Source organism: Acanthochromis polyacanthus, chromosome 1 (genome assembly GCF_021347895.1).
Source record: "Acanthochromis polyacanthus isolate Apoly-LR-REF ecotype Palm Island chromosome 1, KAUST_Apoly_ChrSc, whole genome shotgun sequence".
Lineage (NCBI taxonomy): Eukaryota > Metazoa > Chordata > Actinopteri > Pomacentridae > Acanthochromis > Acanthochromis polyacanthus.
The window spans coordinates 67899433-67919546 of NC_067113.1; the positions used below are offsets into that span (position 1 = coordinate 67899433).

The 20114-nt window shown below is 40.3% G+C and overlaps 2 protein-coding genes across 4 annotated transcripts in view; both read left to right on the top strand.

The window, feature by feature from the left end:
• Positions 1-4707: 4707 nt before the first annotated feature.
• On the top strand, positions 4708-8344 carry mrps33 (mitochondrial ribosomal protein S33). Of its 2 annotated transcripts, none has more exons than XM_022216104.2 (3): positions 4708-4820; positions 6541-6757; positions 7626-8344. In XM_022216104.2, the coding sequence occupies exons 2-3, from the start codon at positions 6543-6545 to the stop codon at positions 7729-7731; spliced, it is 321 nt and encodes a 106-aa protein (XP_022071796.1). In that variant the 5' UTR covers positions 4708-4820; positions 6541-6542; the 3' UTR covers positions 7732-8344. The 2 variants fall into 2 exon arrangements, with proteins under 2 accessions (XP_022071796.1, XP_022071795.1); XM_022216103.2 differs by lacking the exon at positions 4708-4820 and adding an exon at positions 4950-5139.
• An 8625-nt stretch (positions 8345-16969) lies between these two features.
• Positions 16970-20114, top strand: part of braf (B-Raf proto-oncogene, serine/threonine kinase) — a 47809-nt gene continuing 44664 nt past the window's right edge. The window contains exon 1 of one of the 2 annotated variants that reach the window (XM_022216106.2): positions 16970-17231. In XM_022216106.2, the coding sequence (XP_022071798.1) occupies positions 17076-17231 (156 nt within the window). In that variant the 5' untranslated portion in view covers positions 16970-17075. The remainder of the gene's footprint in view (positions 17232-20114) is intronic. The other variant, XM_022216105.2, reaches the window with a different exon arrangement.

Sequence of the window (20114 nt, forward strand, 5' to 3'; positions counted from 1 at the left end):
TGGAAAGGAATTGCTCTATAGATTCGATTATATTCTCTATACGAACATTTTAAATTACATTTTTCTACAAAAGAATTCATTTGCAATAGATTGCCATTTATATCCATAAAGTCAGTAACAAATATAATTTTTTTTATCATACCATTCTTGTTTAAATAAGTATTTCCTGTTTCTAGTGATGGTTCTGTTGTTCCACAAGGTGGAGCTGTGGGGTGTGAAGTTGTGTGTGTGAACATCATTTTCCAGTAGACCAATATTTGTCTGTGGAAGTCAGATAATGTGATTGGCACTTTAAATACATCAAAATCACATCTTAACAAAAACTCTAATCCACCCACATTTTAGAAAAGACATTTTGGTAAATGGAACCATATAGAATCGGCATTTTCCAAATACGCTTTAATCCAGTTCACCCGAAATACACCAATCATGGATTCAAAATCAGGGGCTTTCAATCCACCATTACCATATTCTTTAATCATCACAGACTTTTTAAGATAATGGGTCTTATTTTTCCAAATGAACTTAAAAATAATGGAGTTTATCTTTTTAATCATTTGAGGAGGAACATAAAGGGCTTGACAAGGATACACTAGTTTTGATATGCCTTCGGCTTTTGTCAGCAAGATTCTACCAAAAATAGACAGATCTCTCATAAGCCAAAGGTTAAGAGTTTTTCCCATATTGTCTACTTTCCCTTCTATGTTTACTTGCTGTCTCTTATTGAGATATTGTTAAACCTAGATATTTTAATTCAGTTTTAACAGAAATAGAGCTTATATTTGTCTCAGCACAAGGGTGAAGAGATAATATTTCACATTTTTCCAAGTTTAAGCACAAACCTCTAGAGCACAGGTGGTAGAGATCTGCAAATTTGCACAGAAACTCCACTATCCTCTTACTATAGCCATGCAAAGTCCCAACTTCTATCACTAAGTTTGGCTCACTAAGTTAGCCATTAAGTGGCTATTTGTTTTGTTTTCATATCTTGGTGATGGTCTTTTTTGTACTAATTTGGTCATCATTTAACAGCAGAGGGCCTATTACACGGCACATGCTGTTTGAAGGATAACACTGAATATCTTTTGTGGCTTTTGAAGTTGTGCTTGCACTTGGATGCAATTATCACACTTTTCTGTGTTCCAACTGAAAAACAGTGTATGTGGTGCATTTTATGCCGTTGGACATTCTGATTTGGTGTTCTTGTCTGTATGAAATGGGTCGCCATACATGCCACAGACTTCATCTATCTGTGGTTGCGTCCACTCTTGCGTCCTTTAGGACCTAGAATCTGTTTGCTGGGAAAGGAATGTGATCACAGTTCTTTCCCAGCGAACGGATACACTCCTCAAGAATTCTTTCATTGGAGAGAAGTCAGGACCTGCATGGTATGTTAAAATGCCAAGTTTTACTGTTCTTGGTGTCATATGGTGTATTGTGGTCTGATTGAAGTGTAGTTGATGATGCTGATACATTAAGCAAGCATGAGTGCACGTTTTATTCTTCCTCCTTCCATAGATTTCTATGGTGTCTCCAGGCATGGCATCATGTGAATACAATGAACACGCTACGTTATGCTGACAGGTGCGCATGAAGCTTTTATTTGATGGCAAATATTTTGACTTGTCTTTCTATAAAATGCTGATATTTCATTCTGAAATTATGTCTGTGACAAAGCTTGGAATATTTTCCACTGTTTCAGAGTGAAGGAGCTGAATAGCCATTCCAAAGGGAGCAGAGCCCCAGAGGCACAAGAGCCGATAAATGGCTCGCCAGAGGAGCACTGCATCAATCAAAGTTACTGAACATTATATCCTGTATGAAATTGTTAAAATCTGGTTTGTCGCTTTCTTTGTGGTGTAGGAATCTGTTGAGGATACCAGTGTGTATGATGCCATATCTCAGGTGGCAGAACTGGAGAAGAAAGTTTATTCAGAGCTCAAGATAGTTTTCTTGTGTTTATTGCATAGAACTCATGATGCCATTTTTAAAAAGTTCTTTCATAAATTCTCAAACCTTTTTTTAAAAAAATGTTTTGTTCTCAAGAGGGCTGGTGAGCTTGTAAATGCAATGGACCAAATCTCGTACAACATCAAGGCTGGGCTTCCTGACCTGATGGATCATTCCCGGAAGGTACTGAGTTTGTACAAACTACTACTTTAATTGAGGGTTTAGTAATATACTTCATCTAATTTAACCTTTTTAGATTGTTGAGTATTACACAGCTTCTGTTTAGACATCCTTTTAGATAATGGCACTTTTGCATTTGTGAAAGACCTGACTGTTAACCAAAAGCATCTCTCTGTCATAATTTTAATTGGTGCCCAACTAGACATTAAGAACCAACATCTGTGTGTGTTTCCACAGACACAGTCCTGGCTTTGCAGTCTGCTGTGGATCAGGAGCGAATGGCGAGATTGAACCACTGAAACGGACTGGAAAAAAAACACCCAGAAGAGCAAAAAGTTTTATTGTTTTGATTGTTTTTAAATTAAAAAAAATAGTATGAGCACCATCACATAAGTGTCATCAGTCTTGCATGACTTTAAAATGAAACACTTCATGGATCTGAGAATGTGAGGTGAGCTCTTGCCTGCACTACAGATTGTAGGAAGACTTCATCTGTAATGCAGACAGACTATTTAACTGAACCATGTGATCATGGGGGGGGGGGGAATTTCAAGTACAAGTTAGATGGAGAATAAATCTGCTTCAAGGAATTATATTGGCAGCACTGTTCCCTCTAAGCTGCAATTGCACACACAGTCTCGGCGCACAGAAAATCTACGCACAAAAAAATCCAACCTAAATTGAAAATAAAATAAATTCATAATTCGTTCTGTGCTATTTTTCAATGTGAGTCAGTGAGTGACCATGACTGGCTGCTCCAGCCAATGATGGGATTCACATAGGTATTTACGCAGCTAATCAACATCATTTACAGACGTCCTTATGTGCAGCCACCTTAGCCGGCTGCTACAGCGCTCGTGTATCCATCCATTCTCTATACACCACTTTATCCTCACTAGGGTCGCGGTGGGTGCTGGAGCCTATCCCAGCTGACTCGGGCAAAGGCAGGGGACACCCTGGACAGGTCGCCAGTTTGTCGCAGGGCTACATATACAGACGTGGGAGGAAGCCGGAGTGGCCGGAGAAAACCCACGTATGCACAGGGAGAACATGCAAACTCCATGCAGAAAGATCCTGGAACTCGAACCAGGGATCTTCTTGCTGCAAGGTGAAAGTGCCAACCACTACTCCACTGTGCAGCCCTAGCATATCTAGTCTTCTATATATCTATGCTTCTCTGTGTGTCCGACCGGTACTATGGTCCTGTCGCGGGTTGCCTGGTTACAGACGCTGCTGCGCACTGCTCCGCGCGTTTAAAAAATGTCTACACCTGTAACTCCACCACGTCCAAAGACGGTCCACCACGGCCATCTCTCTCAATTGTACAGAGTCCTTCAAAAAAATCCTGGATCCAGACGGTGATCCGGATCACCTCCAAAATCTAATTGACTGTTACTTTTGCTCTTCCGGGCATTCTGTAAAAATTTGGTGAAAATCCGTCCATCACTTTTTGAGTTATGTTGTTAACACAGACAGACAGACAGACAGACAGATGGCCTGGCGGAGGTCTGCGTTCTCAGAGTGCTTTTCTATTTTGATTTATTTAACAAACCATGTAACTTGGATGGATGCGATGCTGGCGTAACCACAGTGCACACGTCTGATGTTGCTCACAGTGGTCCAAGGGTCTGCTCATTGAGTTTGTGTGTTTGCTCAGACGCATGAAAAATTAGAGGGAACATTGGTTGGCAGTAAGCTCGATAATACCCCTTTAGGTCGTACACCAGTGGAACATGAGGTGAATGCATTTCCCAACAATTAAAAAAAAAAAGTCATCCCCTACAGCACCGAAAGAAGTTAACGATTTAGAGGTGAAAATACAGATATGCTCAGATTTTAAAAGTCTGTTTATCAAAGTGTTTTTTTTTGTCACTGCGCACTAGTAATGTACAACTTTAATATTTACTATTGTTTTTGGGGGGTGGGAGAATTGGGAACATGTATGAATATTTGATTTGGCTATGGGCAGATGATTTGCCACTAGAAACTAACACTGAATTGCTCAATTTGAATAATTGTAAATAAAATTTAAAATTCCATTATTTGAAATTGAATTTGGTTTTCAGTTCATTTTCAGAACTAAAATTCTGCTCTTGTAATTCAAATTCAATTTACTACTTTGACACATTCATATAATTAAGGAAGAGATTAACTGCAGCTAAGTGCACATTTTAAAAAAAAACAGTTGCAAAAATTGAGTAATTCACATTGTGTGCTTCAAATTCAGTTTCAGTCAAATAAATTAATTTCCGTGCTCTACAATTGAAAAGTAATTTTTAAATCCTATTCTTCAGTTTGAGTAGTCTGCTTTGCCAAAACATCCTATAACACATAATGTAATTTAAACAAGACAAATTAAAAGTATGTGAGTAAAATGCAGTTTCAATCTCTTGAGTTGGATTGTAAACTGAGTAATTAACATTCAGTTTCTAAATACAAGCATTTAAACTGGGTAGTCTTGCGTTGCCTGTTTAAAAGTTGACGAGTCACCAAAATATTCACAGTATGTACTGTGCTATTGAGTTGAACATCCACGCCGGTAGGAGGCGCTAATGGTGGTGACGGCCGTGTGTAAAATCCCAGTTTGAAGCGAGAGGAAAATGAGGGAGGGACCAACCAGTGAGGAAGTGTAGAGTTTTGATGTACAAACGAAAAATCAGACTACATTGACCAAGACGCACTACCTGAAGGTAATTATGATGCAAGTCAATGGATACATTTATGTGAGATGAGATTAAAACAACTGGAAAATAAAACGGTATTTTATCAGGAAACAGGAAGTAAAGGCAGACAACCAATCAGATCCTTTGAAATGTGTCATGCGCTGTAGAGCGTTTGATGGCAGTGTGTGTTTGAAGGTTAACGATAGCTGCAACGTGAGTGGATTTAACGGAGCCAGAGCTGAAATTCATCCAGAATACGTTTTTTTTTTAAAAATATTATTTATTTACAAACGGCTTTAGAGCGTTAGACTAAACAGTGTAAGAACCTCGCAGGCTTCAGATTCGGGTAAGAACCATATTATCACTGTTAAGAATATTTGACGACATGAAGCGTGTCAGTTGAGGTTTCAGTAAGTCTGCTCTAATATGACGATAGTAAAACACATTTATTCCAGTGAGCCTCCAGTGCTCAGCCTATGTGATAATTGGTCTTCTATAGCAGACTACGTGTGCCTGTGAATTGTAATGTCAGAAATATGTTCACTGACTGCACTCCTACTATAACACAGGCACAAGCTGCCATATGAATAACAAGCCTCAAAAACAAATGTTTGCCTTACAGTAAACTGTTAAAAAAGCATGGGCATTGCCATGTTAGGAGTTAAGGATTTAATGAAACAGATGGAATATAACATTGTGTAGTTTTGTTCGCTGAACCATTCCTTACAGTTGTGAACAACGGTGTACATTCAGCTCTAAGGATCATGCATATTACAGTACTCTTACATTTCCAATGACTTCTAAAGCTCTCTGTTTTTGTAACCAAAAGCAATCATAGCAGTTTCATATATTCATTACAGGTCTTGTAGAAATGTGACAGAATCTGCTGAGTTAAAAATCTGCATACAGCAACTTGAATGATCTGTTTTAATGATGTAAAAAGTTGTGTTCATCAGAAGACACTGGCTGTTGTGGGGTTGCTACTCAGAAGCACCTCCTTTGTCGATGTTTTGCATCAAGCAAGAATGCAGCCCTTCATGTTATTTATTTCGGTGAATTAGCTCTGCGTGGGTCTGCACAGTGATTGGTGGTTAGCACTGTCGCCTTGCAGCTAGAAAGATCCCTGGTTTGCATCCTGGCTTTCCTGAGATCTTTCTGCATGGAGTTTGCATGTTCTCTCTGTGCATGCATGTGTTTTTAATTGGTGATTGTAAATTGTCCGTTGGTGTGAGTGTTTGTCTCTGTGTAGTGCTGTGATAGACTAGTGACCTCCACCCTAAGTCAGCTGGTAGACTTCAGCCTCCAGTGACTCTGATGGGGATTAAGCAGTGCATAGATAGTGGATGGATGGATAGCCCTGCATGCAGATGTTCCAGGGATAACTCACCCAGCACTATTTTGCAGCAGTGCTGTTCCTGAATCCTAGACTTAGCTCCACCCAAGACGATTATGATTGGTTTAAAAAGAAATACTACTGTTTTTTGGGGTTTTTTGGTGGGGAGGGGTTGCATTTTTTTTTTATCATACATCAGACAGATGATGAGATGCAGCCAGACCATTCTTGAACACTGATAGGAAGATAGTTCTGACCATGCTAGAGGTCACACAGACAGACCTGGTGATTGTCACTGGAGCAACCAGTTGCGGATTGTTGGATCATGTGATGCATGCAAACAGTATTTATTCTATGCTTGTCACATACATGTTATAATGGACTTGCATTCCTTCTGTCTTGTCTGCTCATCAGTCATGGCCGGTCTGTCCAACTATGCGTTGCGCATGGCCAGACTGAGTTCACAGATCTTTGGGGAGGTTGCGCGTCCGACAGACTCCAGATCTATGAGGGTGGTCCAGCTGTTCCAGGAGCCTCCTATAGCCAAGAGGAAGGAGGTTTATGACTGGTATCCACAGCACAAGGTTTACTATGCTATGACCCAGAAGCTGAGGTTCATGGGACTGTTCAGGTACTTTTTAATGTTGTTTTGTCTTTTTGCGTGTAATTGTGTGTCTTGCTTGGTTGTCCTTTTTACGTTGCTTGTGTGCCCTTTCAAATTGACCCTTGGGAAAAAAATAAGCTATTTGAACTGAATTGAATTGAACTGATTTGAAGTACTGTAGAAACCAAAACACATTGTTAACACAGGTCGTGACTTGTAAAAAAGGTTTGATCTGTGCCTTGTTAAAATGACATGAAATTGTCCAATTACCACACACACAGGGTTACAGCTATGGAAGCTAATGACTGCTTATGTTAAAAGTGCTATATGTGAGAGTTTGAATCTAAATAAAGCATTAATATGCAGCATACAGCTAATATTTAGTCGGTGTGCAAAATCTTGAAACAATTAAAAAATAAGATACACTATTTTATTTATTTGCCTAACTTTTCTAAATTAGCTTCATTTTAGCTCCGTGTGAGAGCCTGTGTTGCTGTTTTGAGTTTCTTCACTGCTTTTTCTTCTCTGCCTTGTCTGTTCTGCGCTGGTCCATGTATGTCTCTCTAATCCATACGTTACTAAACACATGCACCTCTACTATTGATGCCTACATGGAATATTCAGTATGATGTTGTCCTCCTGTACAACAGTGGTAGTGTCTTTTTAAAACAATTACTTTATAATAAATGTTTGTTTTTGGTCCATGATAAGTTTCTGCCAGTGAAATTCAAGACTTCTGCAGGTGTTTCACAATAAAAGCCTACAAGTTTAAGCATCATGCTCTACTGGGAAGGATTTTAATGTGAAACATTTATGCAATTGTAAGTGATGAGCATGACTGATGGTAGCTCAGTAGACGTGGTAAATGTTTTGACAGTCTTTTCTTCCTGTCCAGAGACGAGCATGAAGACTTTAAGGAGGAAATGCGCCGCCTGAGGAAATTAAGAGGAAAAGGGGTACCAAAGAAAGGAGAGGGGAAGAGAGCGGGAAAGAAGAAATGAACTGTAGCATTTCTACTCTTTTATCATTACACAGGACTTCAGTTTGGAGGCAGACAGTGTGGGACTATGTACACTGTCACTATGGGGAGACTTTAATCCTGAATGTATTCCATTGGCCAGATCAGGGCTGTTTTCCTCTGCTGACTAGAAGAATACCTTCAGTCAACATTACACATAAAAGCTCACATCTGTGTCTTCTGTATTGAACTGAATTTGCTCCTTTTGTTATTTAACATTGTGTTGCATGTAAGTCACAAAGAGATACTCAAATGCTAACATGTGACTTTCTGTTAGGTACCACTGAAACTAGCAGCTCATTATCATCATTCAGGAGTAGATAGAACAGTAATGGTCATGTATTTTAGGATTCACAGAGTAAAAACAAATGCTGGTATGTTGCAGCTACATTGTTGTTAAAATTAACTAACCAATAAATGTTAGCTGGTGTTAGCTTGACTGTGGCTGGAAATGATGTCCAGAACGAGAGAAAACTTTGTGTTTTCCAAATAGAATAAGTGTGAGGAATGTGTAATGTTGTGAAGTTTCCTCTGTATGCTGTTCAAAGTAATGAGAAGCCACAATAAAACCACGACACTTCACTGTTGGCACTTCACATGTTTTTGTTTGTTTTTTAAATAGCCATGCATTGATGAATGGGCCATTGTGTGTACAGTGTGTCAACTCTTAACTTCGGAACACTGTATCTTATGCTCAAGGTTTTAGAAATATCTCCTGACCTGTCAAATAGTGGGCTAGTTTCACAATTCCAAATGTATGTTCGAGTCTGGATGATAAAGACCCTGTCAAACCTCACTTCCCAAGGAGCTCCAAAAGTCCCAATACATGTTGGTAAGATCTGGTTATTACACATTCTCCAAGTTTGTCAGAGAAACTTCAGTGCTAAAGCCCAAAGTATTAACTAAGACAGGTCCCTTGATAGCACTTTAAGTGAGGGGCTTGTCCTCTGTATGGTTAAAAACAAATCATTTTGACAGTACCGGGGGGGCTGCACAGTGGGTAGTGGTTAGCACTTTCGCCTTGCAGCAAGAAGATCCCCGATTCAAATCCCGGGGTGGACCTGGGATCTTTCTGCATGGAGTTTGCATGTTCTCCCTGTGCATGCGTGGGTTTTCTCTGGGTTCTCTGGCTTCCTCCCACAGTCCAAAAACATGCTGAGGTTAATTGATAACTCTATATTGTCTGAAGGTGTGAATGTGAGTGTGATTGTTTGTCTGTATATGTAGCCCTATGACAGACTGGCGACCTGTCCAGGGTGTCCCCTGCCTTCGCCCGAGTCAGCTGGGATAGGCTGCAGCACCCCCATGACCCTAATGAGGATAAAGCGGTGTATAGAGAATAGATGGATGTTAGAAGGGGATGGATGACAGTGAATGATCAAACCTTTGCTCAACAACTGGGAAAAAAATAAATAAATGGTCTCAAAGTGTCCATAAAATTTGTTGATTTAAATACTTTACATTGACTTTTCCAGTATAACATAAATATTAGTGATGCTCTGTGTGTGTATGAATATGAATATTAGTGATGTATATTACTAATATTTACACACTATTCTATATATTGTATTAGTGATGTATTATAAATATGAGTTTGACCTGATGGGTCAGACTCGAACCCATGACGGCTCGGTGACTTTAGTCCCGACTTCTATTGTTACACACAAAAAAAAAAAACTTCCAGTGATACAGGTCAAGGCTCATACATGCCATCATTCATTGCGATCCTGAAAACATTCCTCAGACCAACATCTTCCACAGTACTAATCAGAATGCAGTCTGCAGTCTGTAGCTAACTACTTCACTGTGACATTTGTTACCTTCTCTTGTTTTTGTGTATATCTCCAACATGCTGCATCCAACCAGTCTAAAGCCACCCTCCACTGTTAGTTTGGGTGTGATGTGATGACACCCATCCCAAGTCCTGATCATCATTCACCGCCTCCTGTGTGCCATGGTTTGTCTGTCTGTGGATTCAGAGCCAGTGAGCAACAAACTTTGACAATGATGCTAATAATAATATAAAGCTGCGTTAGCGTGTGATAAAATAATTGTAAGCATTAACTAATGAATGTGTTAATGCGTTATTAACATAACGATGTATTAGGCAGAAGGTGAACATTTTTTCTTCAAAGTTGATGTGTTAGAAACAGGAAAAATGGCCAAGCGTAAAGATTTGCGTGAGTTTGACAAGGACCAAACTGTGATGGGTAGAGGACTGGGTCAGAGCATCTCCAGAACTGCAGCTCTTGTGGGGTGTTTCCAGATCTATCAGAAGTGGTTCATGGAAGGAACAGTAGTGAACCAGTGACAGGGTTATGGGTCCAAGGCTCATTGATGCATGCGGGGAGTGAAGACTCTCCTGTGTGGTTCGATCCAACAGACGAGCTACTGTTGCCCAGATTGCTGAAGAAGTTAATGCTGGTTCTGATAGAAAGGTGTCAGAATACACAGAGCATCACAGTTTGCTGCGTATGGAGCTGCATAGCTGCAGACCAGTCGGGCTGACTACACTGACCCCTGTGCACCAACAATGGGCATGTGAGCATCAGAACTGAACCACAGAACAATGGAAGAAGCTGTTCTGGTCTGATGAATCACAGTTTCTTTTACATTGGATGACCAGGTGTATGTTCATCACTTACCTGGGGAGCACATGACACCAGGATGCACTATGGGAAGAAGGCAAGCTGGTAGAGGCAGTGTGATGCTTTGGGTAATGTTCTGCTGGGAAACTTTGGGTCCTGCCTTCCATGCTGATGTTACTTTGACACATACCACCTACCTAAGCATTGTTGCAGACCATGTACACCCTTTCATGGAAATGGTATTCCCTGATGGCCTCTTTCAGCTGGACAATGCACCATGCCATGAAGCAAACATGGTTCAGGAGTGGCTTGACATGTTGACTTGGCCTCCAAACTCTCCAGATCTTAATCCAATCCAGCATCTGTGGGATGTGCTGGACAAAGAAGTCAGATCCATGGAGGCCCCACCTCACAACTTCCAGGACTTAAAGGATCTGCTGCTAACATCTTAGTGCCAGATACCATAGCACACCTTCAGGGGTCTAGTGAAGTCCATGCCTATGCGGGTCAGGGCTGTTTTGGCAGCAAAAGAGGAGCCGATACAATTTAGGCAGGTGGTCATAATGTTATGACTGATCTGTTTATGTATATGTATTTATGTTTTAGAAATGTACTGGAACATATAGACTTAAAATAAATCCTTTGCTTGCAGGAACTGCATCAAGCCTGTGATCCATTGACATTACCAAACTTTTTCATTCTTCTTCTGTGATGCTTTTCCAGACTTTCACCACAGTCTCTTCAGTTGTTGTTTGTTTTGGGGGGTTACTCCCTTCAGTCTCCTCTTTAGCAGGTAAAATGCAGCTGTATAGGGGTTAAACCTGGAGGTTGACTTGGCCAGTCTAAAGCCTTCCACTTCTTGCCCCTGATGAACTCCTTTGTTGTTTTGGCAGTGTGTTTTGAGTCATTATCTTGCTGTACGGTGAAGGATCTCCCAATCCCTTTTTTGTTTTTGCATCTTTCTTTAAATTGTCAGACAAAATGTTTCTGAGATCACTTTGCTGCTGCCATCATGTGTTCCATCATCAATGAAGCTTAACGAGGCTGACCCTGGATAAGCCATGCAAGCCCAAGCCATCACGTTACCTTCACTGTGTTTCACAGATGAGCTTGTATGTTTGGGATCATGAGCAGATCCTTTCTTTCTCCAAACTTAAGCCTTTCCATCACTTTGTTAAAGGTTCATCTTTGTCTCATCAGTCCATAAAACTTTGTCTCAGAATCTCTGAGGCTCTTTGCTGTATTTTCTGTCATCTTCCAGCCTGGTCTTCCTATTCTTGTTGCTAGTGAGTGGTTCGTGTCTTCTGGTGTAGCTTCTGTACTTTTGTTCATTAAGTCTTCTGCCAACAGTAGATTGTGATACCTTCACTCCTGCTCTCTGGAGGTTGTTGCTGATGTCACGAACACTTGTTTTAGGGTTTTTCTTTACAGCTCTCACAATATTTCTGTTGTTAACTTCTGCTGTTTTCCTTGGTCTAACCCGCTCAATGTCTGTTACTTAGTACACCAGTGGTTTCTTTCTTCTTCAGGACATTCCAAATGGTTGTACTGTTCTACACACGTGGACAAAATTGTTGGTACCCCTCAGTTAAAGAAGGAAAAACCCACAATTCTCACTGAAATCCCTTGAAACTCACAAAAGTAACAATAAATAAAAATTTATTGAAAATTAAATAATCAAAAACAGCCATTACTTTTGAATTGTTGATTAACATAATTATTTAAAAAAACAAACTAATGAAACAGGCCTGGACAAAAATTATGGTACCTCTATAAAAGATTGAAAACTATTTGACCAGAGCGACATGATTAACTCAGGTGTGTCATTTAATTGACATCACAGGTGTTTCCAAACTCATAATCAGTCAGTCTGCCTATTTAAAGGGAGACAAGTAGTCACCCTGCTGTTTGGTGAAAAGGTGTGTACCACACTGAACATGGACAACAGAAAGCGAAGGAGAGAATTGTCCCAGGACATCCGAAAAAAAATTATAGACAAACATCTTAAAGGTAAAGGCTATAAGACCATCTCTAAACAGCTTGAAGTTCCTGTGACAACAGTGGCTCATATTATTCAGAAGTTCAAGACCCACGGGACAGTAGCCAACCTCCCTGGACGTGGCCGCAAGAGGAAAATTGATGACAAATTGAAGAGACGGATCGTTGGAATTGTATCCAAAGAGCCCAGAGCAACCTCCAAAGAAATTAAAGGTGAACTCCAAGGCCAAGGTACATCAGTGTCAGATCGCACCATTCGTCGTTGTTTGAGCCAAAGTGGACTTCATGGGAGGCGACCAAGGAGGACACCACTGCTGAAAAAAACTCATAAAAAAGCGAGACTGGAATTTGCAAAAATGCATGTTGACAAGCCACAAAGCTTCTGGGAGAATGTCCTTTGGACAGATGAGACCAAACTGGAGCTTTTTGGTAAGGCACATCAACTCCATGTTCATAGACTCAAAAACCAAGCATACGAAGAAAAGAACACTGTCCCTACGGTGAAACATGGAGGAGGCTCAGTAATGTTTTGGGGCTGCTTTGCTGCATCTGGCACAGGGTGTCTTGAAAGTGTGCAAGGTACGATGAAATCTGAAGACTATCAAGGCATTCTGGAGAGAAATGTGCTGCCTAGTGTCAGAAAGCTTGGTCTCAGTCGCAGGTCATGGGTCTTCCAACAGGACAACGATCCAAAACACACAGCCAAAAACACCCAAGAATGGCTGAGAGAAAAGCGTTGGACTATTCTAAAGTGGCCTTCTATGAGCCCAGATCTGAATCCCATTGAACATATGTGGAAGGAGCTGAAACATGCCATTTGGAGAAGACACCCATCAAACCTGAGACAACTGGAGCTGTTTGCTCATGAGGAGTGGGCCAAAATACCTGTTGACAGCTGCAGAACGCTCATTGACAAATACAGAAATCGTTTAATTGCAGTGATTGCCTCAAAAGGTTGTGCAACAAAATATTAAGTTATGGGTACCATCATTTTTGTCCAGCCCTATTTCATTAGTTTTTTTTTTTTTTAATAATTATGTTAATCAACAATTCAAAAGTGATGGCTGATTTTGATTATTTCATTTTCAATAAATTTTTATTTATTGTTACTTTTGTGAGTTTCAAGTGATTTCAGTGAGAATTGTGGGTTTTTCCTTCTTTAACTGAGGGGTACCAACAATTTTGTCCACGTGTGTATGTCTAATGTTTGTGCAATGGCTCTGATTGGTTTTCCATCTTTGCTCGGCTTCACAATCGCTTGTTTTTCACCCATACACAGCTCTCTGGTTTTTATGTTGTACAAACCTCTAACTATAGATGTGGTCTGCAGAGTTAAAACCCAAATCTGAAAGTTAAACCTAGAAATTGAGTGCTATTTATTGTTTGAATAATCAGTGTAATAGGACACACCAGGGGAACAAAGCATACCTGTCAGTCACATATTTCACATGAAAAATGGGTGGATTCAAACAAAAGTTGCTATCTTCTGAGTTGTGTATCAGATCCAGATGTAAATAACTGGAAATAAGTTGATCTCTTTTCTCATATTCATCATTTGATATCAAACCCAAAAGTTTTCAGTCTACAGTGAAAATAAAGGAATTGGCATCACTGTTCCAATACTTTTGGAGGTGTGTGTGTACATGTGTGTCATCCTCATCAGCCGCTCTGAGGTGAACAGCCTCAGTGGGTTGATGGAAATCAAACTTCGGCCACACAACAATCCACCACAACGTATTACAAAGCGCTGTCATTGCGTGTCTTTGTTGTGTCAACAGTGGTGTGTGTGTGTGTGTGTGTGTGTGTGTGTGTGTGTGTGTGTGTGTGTGTGTGTGTGTGTGTGTAAGTGGTGAAAAAAGAATTGGGAGCAGTCTACCCAATATTGTTGGGTTGCGATGTGATCTGCATCAAAATTTGTAACAGAAAAGAACTGTTTTATAAGTTGTGTATGTACTATAATTGTCAGATATTTATTTGTTGGATGTTTTCCTTGTCTACAAACTTCAAAAGCACCCTGAAAGCAATCTGTGTTTAAAACAGTGGGGCCTTTGCACTAGCTATGTTTTACAGTGGAAACATACAATACACAGCAGAAATAATCACACCCATATGCAATGTCAAAAATTTCAATTGTGTACCACCTCTCAACTTCATTATTTCTAGTTGAACAGTAGAGTATTTCCTCTTATGAACAAGCAAAATATAAAGAATTTATCGTCATCTCAAATCAACAAGGGCCTTCTGCTCGGGCATCACTGATTTGCTTGTAACTTTCAACATAAACGATGGATATTTAAAATTTTAAATTTTCGCTCGATATATTAAATATTTTACGAGATAATTTAAAAAAAAAGTTTGGCTGTTGACCCACTTTAAGCACATTTTTTTCCAAGCATGAGACTGTGTTTAAACAACAATATCTCAGATGCTATTATGGTCAAAAGCCTTAAATTTTCACTTCTATTTCACATCATGCCATTATGGCCAATGGTGAACTTTCATAACTGATTAAGCAGATATGATGAGTTCTACTAAAACAAAAAACAAAGATATTGATAGGCAGCCTAGTCCAAGTAGATCCGAGTTCTGGAGTTTCAAAGTGGTTCTCCAAATATAACTGACAAAATATTTTTCTTTAAAATTTGGACATTTTTCATTATCCTATCCTACTTTGTAGGCTGAAGAAACAAAGTGAATTGTTAACTTATCCATTATATATTCTGAATTTGTATACTTTGGAATTGGAAGAGATGCTTGAAGATAAACTTAAGCAGTATTCACACTTCCTGCAGTCTTTAAGACAAAGTTTACTCCCAATGGGACACGCAGCAAAAAAATCCATTATGAAAAACAGTCTGTGACAGCTCAGACAGTGTAAATCACAGTGTATAACAACCTCAGTGGATGGTGTGCACTGTAGAACAACAACTGTGCAAGACTGCAAGACAAAACTTGAAACTTTGTTAAAGAACATGAAAAAAGCCTGATGAATGATGATAAGACATTCTTTGGTCAGTTGAGACCATGATACATCTGTTCGGCTCTCATGGGTTCCAGCGTGTTTGGTGTGTACCTGGACTGGACTACCTCATTGGATGCATAGTCCTGACAGTGAAGCAGGAAGGCGGGATATATCTACAGCCATTAAGGCCTATGGATATACAAAAACACTGGCTGACAAAATGACTCCCAGTCTGGAGAAGCTTGGCAGAAAAGGAATAATTCCAGCTTCATAATGATCAAAAGCACAAAGCCAAAGTTACTGAACAGAAAAAAATAAACAAAAAACTATGACCTGGCCAAGTATGTCAAAAGAACAACACCACCTCTCCAGCAAAGAGCAGCTGAAAAAAAAATATCTGCAGAATAGCAGAGCATCTTTCCAGATATTGTGCAACAGTGGTATCCTCATGCAGAAGAGGACTGAGTCTGTCATCAAAAATAAATGTGCACATATGTATTTGAATAGAAATGTAGACCAGAATTCAAGAGGAGTGTCCATGGTTCATTCCAGAATTGGAGGACATTTTACATCCCATCCTTCAGATTCCCAGCAATCTATTACAAAATACTAAATCATGCAGTTGTTGTGTAAATGTACTTGTCCTGAGACCAAATCTAAAAAACAAACAAACAAAAAAACTAGGAGAAACGAATGTTTGAAAAATTCTTTTAGTCTGGAGTTCCTCCTAAAATTCCATTTTTCTCTTGTCCCACTCCCTAATGACCAAACTGAATCTAACCCCCCCCCCCCCCAGTTCAGATGAAATTTAAATCAATTTTTTTGGAATTACTTTTTCATTGATGTCTCCTGTAATTGTGGGAACATTTTTTTTAAATCAACATAATATTTTAAATAACAATTATTATGCAAGGAACGTGTCCCAACAGCCCTGTTAGCATAACCTTTTTATCTGGTAGAAAAAGAAGAAAACAGTGAATCACATGAAATGCTGGAATTAACATCATCTAACAGTTTTCCTAAAGAATGGGTAGAGCAACGCTATGTCCTCTCTTCTAGTTTTCTTATTTTCATCCACTTGTCAGCCTTGACTGAACGTCTCACTCTACCTCATATTATCAGGATCAGACTCATTCTTTGGACTGTTTTCCATCAGTCAGTTTGTCCTCTTGGTCAGCAGTAACAGCTAACTAAATATCTAGCTTCTACTGCTGAGAAAAAGATCACATTAGCATGGCTTAGCAACCCTGTTACTGTGATTAGAGTAGGGTTAGCAAACAACACATAAAACATGGAATAGAAATGGTACCATTGCTGTGTAAGCTGAGCCAATCAAGCCTTTGATAGTTTATTACCTATTATTGATGAATATGAAACAGAAAATTGTTAAATTGTTATTTTTCAAAAATGTTGAAGCCCAAATATTCTCCAAATCTGGAATGAGCCCATGGGATCATGGCCAAAACCTTCTTACAAGTTTCTGTTTGATTTTTCATTATTTTGGATGTTCAGATCTGTCATTTGTAGTCTGTGTTCACTGGACTGACACACAGAGGACAAGCACAGATTCTATACCATAATAATAGAAAACTGTATTTTATTGTGTTTTATTAATTATTATTGTTGTTGTGTTCCAGCTTAACAGTAGTAGTTGAGGGGCCACCGTCAGGTCCAGAGGTTCTCTGTCGTGCCGTCCTGTGTCTCTGTCTCCCCCTCCTGTCCTCAGCACCAGCCTGCGTTTCCCTCTATTATTTTCCACTCAGTTTCTCGCAGTTTAAAATGGCGGCGTTGAGCAGCGCCGAGTCCCCACCGCCCGTCTTTAACGGAGAAACCACGGAGCGGGAGCCGGGCAGGGAGCGGGGCCTGGAGGAGCTGGGCGCCGGGCTAGACCGCTCCTGCTCGTCGGGGATCCCTGGAGGTCCGCAGGATGAGGAGGTAAGCGCTGCGGCGGCGGGGTAGCGGCTCTAAGCTGACCAGGGGACACGGGCTCCGAGTGGAGGTAATTGGATGTAAATGTTCAGGAAACACCGGCTGTATCACGGATCGTGGGGGATGCGGTGCAGGGGGCAAGACGATGTAGAAAATGCGAACAACTCAGTCCTTGGCTTCCACTGAACACAAAAATGCGACAGGGAAATGCTAGCAGGATGGGAAGCTTGTCCTCGGCGGAGCCTGTGTTTATTTCGGGCCTGCTTTATGCCACTCTCTCCTGGCTTCGTTTTTCAGGCTCACTGCAGCTGCAGCCTGGTGCGCCAACACACACACACACACACACACACACACACACACACACACACACACACACACACACACACACACACACACACACACACACACACACACACACACACACACCGCTGTTGACACAACAAAGACGCGCAATTACAGCGCTTTGTAATAGGTTGTGGTGGATTGTTGTGTGGCCGAAGTTTGATTTCCACCAACCCGCTGAGGCTGTTCACCTCAGAGCGGCTGATGAGGATGCTGAAGGTAGATGCTAGCTTCAGTCGTGCTTGTGATTTTTAGGTGTAACTTCGCCACATTGGCTACTTTTCTAAATATTCCACATTTTACAGTCACCGCCCCCTCCATGTCTACACACAAACACAAAAAACGGTGAGCAGAGCACCAGGCTGTGTCCTGTCTGCCAGTGTCCAGGTAGCCTAGCCTCCAGTCTGCAGGTCAGAGGCCTCACTGCTGGACTCTGATAGCAGCCTGAACCACACAGGACACTTTTTTAGAAGTTTACAACGTGGAATATTGCAACTAATAACAGATATTATAACAGAGATGCATCTGTCCCTTATATACAAAACGATGTCTGTCACATGTCAGACTTCTTTGTGACCCTGACCCCATTTTAGGGTCCAAACATGTAATTCTCATAACCACAACAGTAAAGAGCTAACATTGCCTTTTAATTCAGTTGAATGCAGTCCAGATTAGTTTCATTTATATAGCATCAATTTAATGTTATCTCAAACAACAAATCCAAAGTTTCCTTTAGACTTTCTTTGACGGAGCACAATCAACAGTAAATTGAAAAAGCCCTCCTTGTAGCAGAACCAGGCTCAGGGACTCTAGGCCTACTGCAGCATAACTAAGAGAGGGTTCCTCTGAGCCTTGCCTAAATTTGACTCTTTCTTTCACCATTCCAGTTTTTGTTGGACCCCTTGTGTCTGGTAAGTGGTCACACAAGTCCAAACTGAGATAACCCTAATGACACCTGATGTGATGTCACTCATCCTCTCACACTTTCCTCAGAAGACTTTAAGCAACTATGTTTGCTGATCAGCTGCCCTCATAAAATTGTTGTACTGTACTTTAGTTTGAAGAGAGATCTGTTTTTTTTTTTTAAAGTCCGATTAAACATTCTATCTTAACAGAGGCTACTTCATTAACCCTACAGGGTTGGACTATCCTACCAGCATGTGGCTAGATGACACCTACTGGAGGTGATGCTGTACCATAAGAAAACAGTTTGAAGTTTTTGTCCACATTGCTTTGCTCTTTAGTGTAACATATTGAAGGATGATACTCAAGGTATTGCATGTTTCAATGTTTTACTTCCTCAAACCTTTAGTTTGCCAAGAAACGCAAGATATCTTCCCAGTGGTGAATGCTTGCTGTTTTTATTCAAGAACATAATTCTGGAAAGCTGCCGATTTTTGTCAGTGCATTGTCTAATTAACTGATGAATTTTTGTCCAGCTATTTAGGGGTTTTGCAGGGTTTTGGACTAGTAGTTCTAGTCCAGGAACTTTTGCAACAACTGAGACATGACGCTTGACTTCCTGCATTTCACAGCACTAGTCCAGGGCCTGTTCAATGCCTGCCGATTGCTTGACCTGCAGTACTGTTGTTTGCAGCTTTGTCAGTATCCATGGCAAACCATTTTTCCAATCTGTTTCACACTGAACACAGACTGCATTGGGTTGTTGAAACAGTTATGTTAAAGCTAAATTAGCTGACACTTTGTTAGGTATCAGTGCCATTGAGAAAGGACGTTAAACCTAACGTCTCTATAGACGATACAGAGTTTGATGTAGTCCAGTGCTGAACTTAATGATATATTTCATAAAATAGTCCAATAATTGTTTTTTTCAACTATTAAAATGACTTTTTTTTTCAACAATTGTAATCATTAAGTAATTCCCTCGAAATAAGCAATAAAAGCATTACAGCACATTTGTACTTTAACCTAATTTTTTCACTCATGCGTGGCCATTAAAGTAAGGACATGCATGAGATGGTGGATGACGTAGCTCACAGTATTACACTATCCATCCATTATCTGTACATCACTTTATCTTCATTAGGGTCATGGGGGGCTCAACTCTATCCCAGCTGACTTAGGATAAAGACAGGGGACACCTGGACAGGTAACAGTCTATCACAGGACTACATATAGAGACAAACAATCACACTCACATTCACACCTACAGACAATTTAGAATCACCAGTTAACCTCAGCATGTTTTTGAACTATGGGGAGAATCTGGAGAACCTGGTGAGAACATGCAAACACCACACAAACATGCACCCAAGACCTTCTTTCTGTGAGGCGGCAGTGCTAACCACTGCCCAACTGTGCCACCCTGTATTATCATATTATTAATAATAATAGACTCCATTCCTCAGAGTCTTGAGCAGGATGGACTTCCAGTTCGAAAGAACACATTGTAGATTCATTTCTATGTCTGTCATAGCAAGTGTGCCCCTGAACTGGAGAATCAATATTTTTACAAACATATCAGACTAACAAACTGAAAATGGTTATGACATGGTTTCCTTTATCGGAGTAGTATGTCGTTGTAAT

Bases quoted from the DNA above. Each gene is read 5' to 3' on its own strand.
- mrps33 (XM_022216104.2), top strand. From the start codon at position 6,543: ATGGCCGGTCTGTCCAACTATGCGTTGCGCATGGCCAGACTGAGTTCA. The intron at 6,758-7,625 runs GTACTTTTTAAT...CTTCCTGTCCAG, and splicing joins AGGTTCATGGGACTGTTCAG to AGACGAGCATGAAGACTTTA.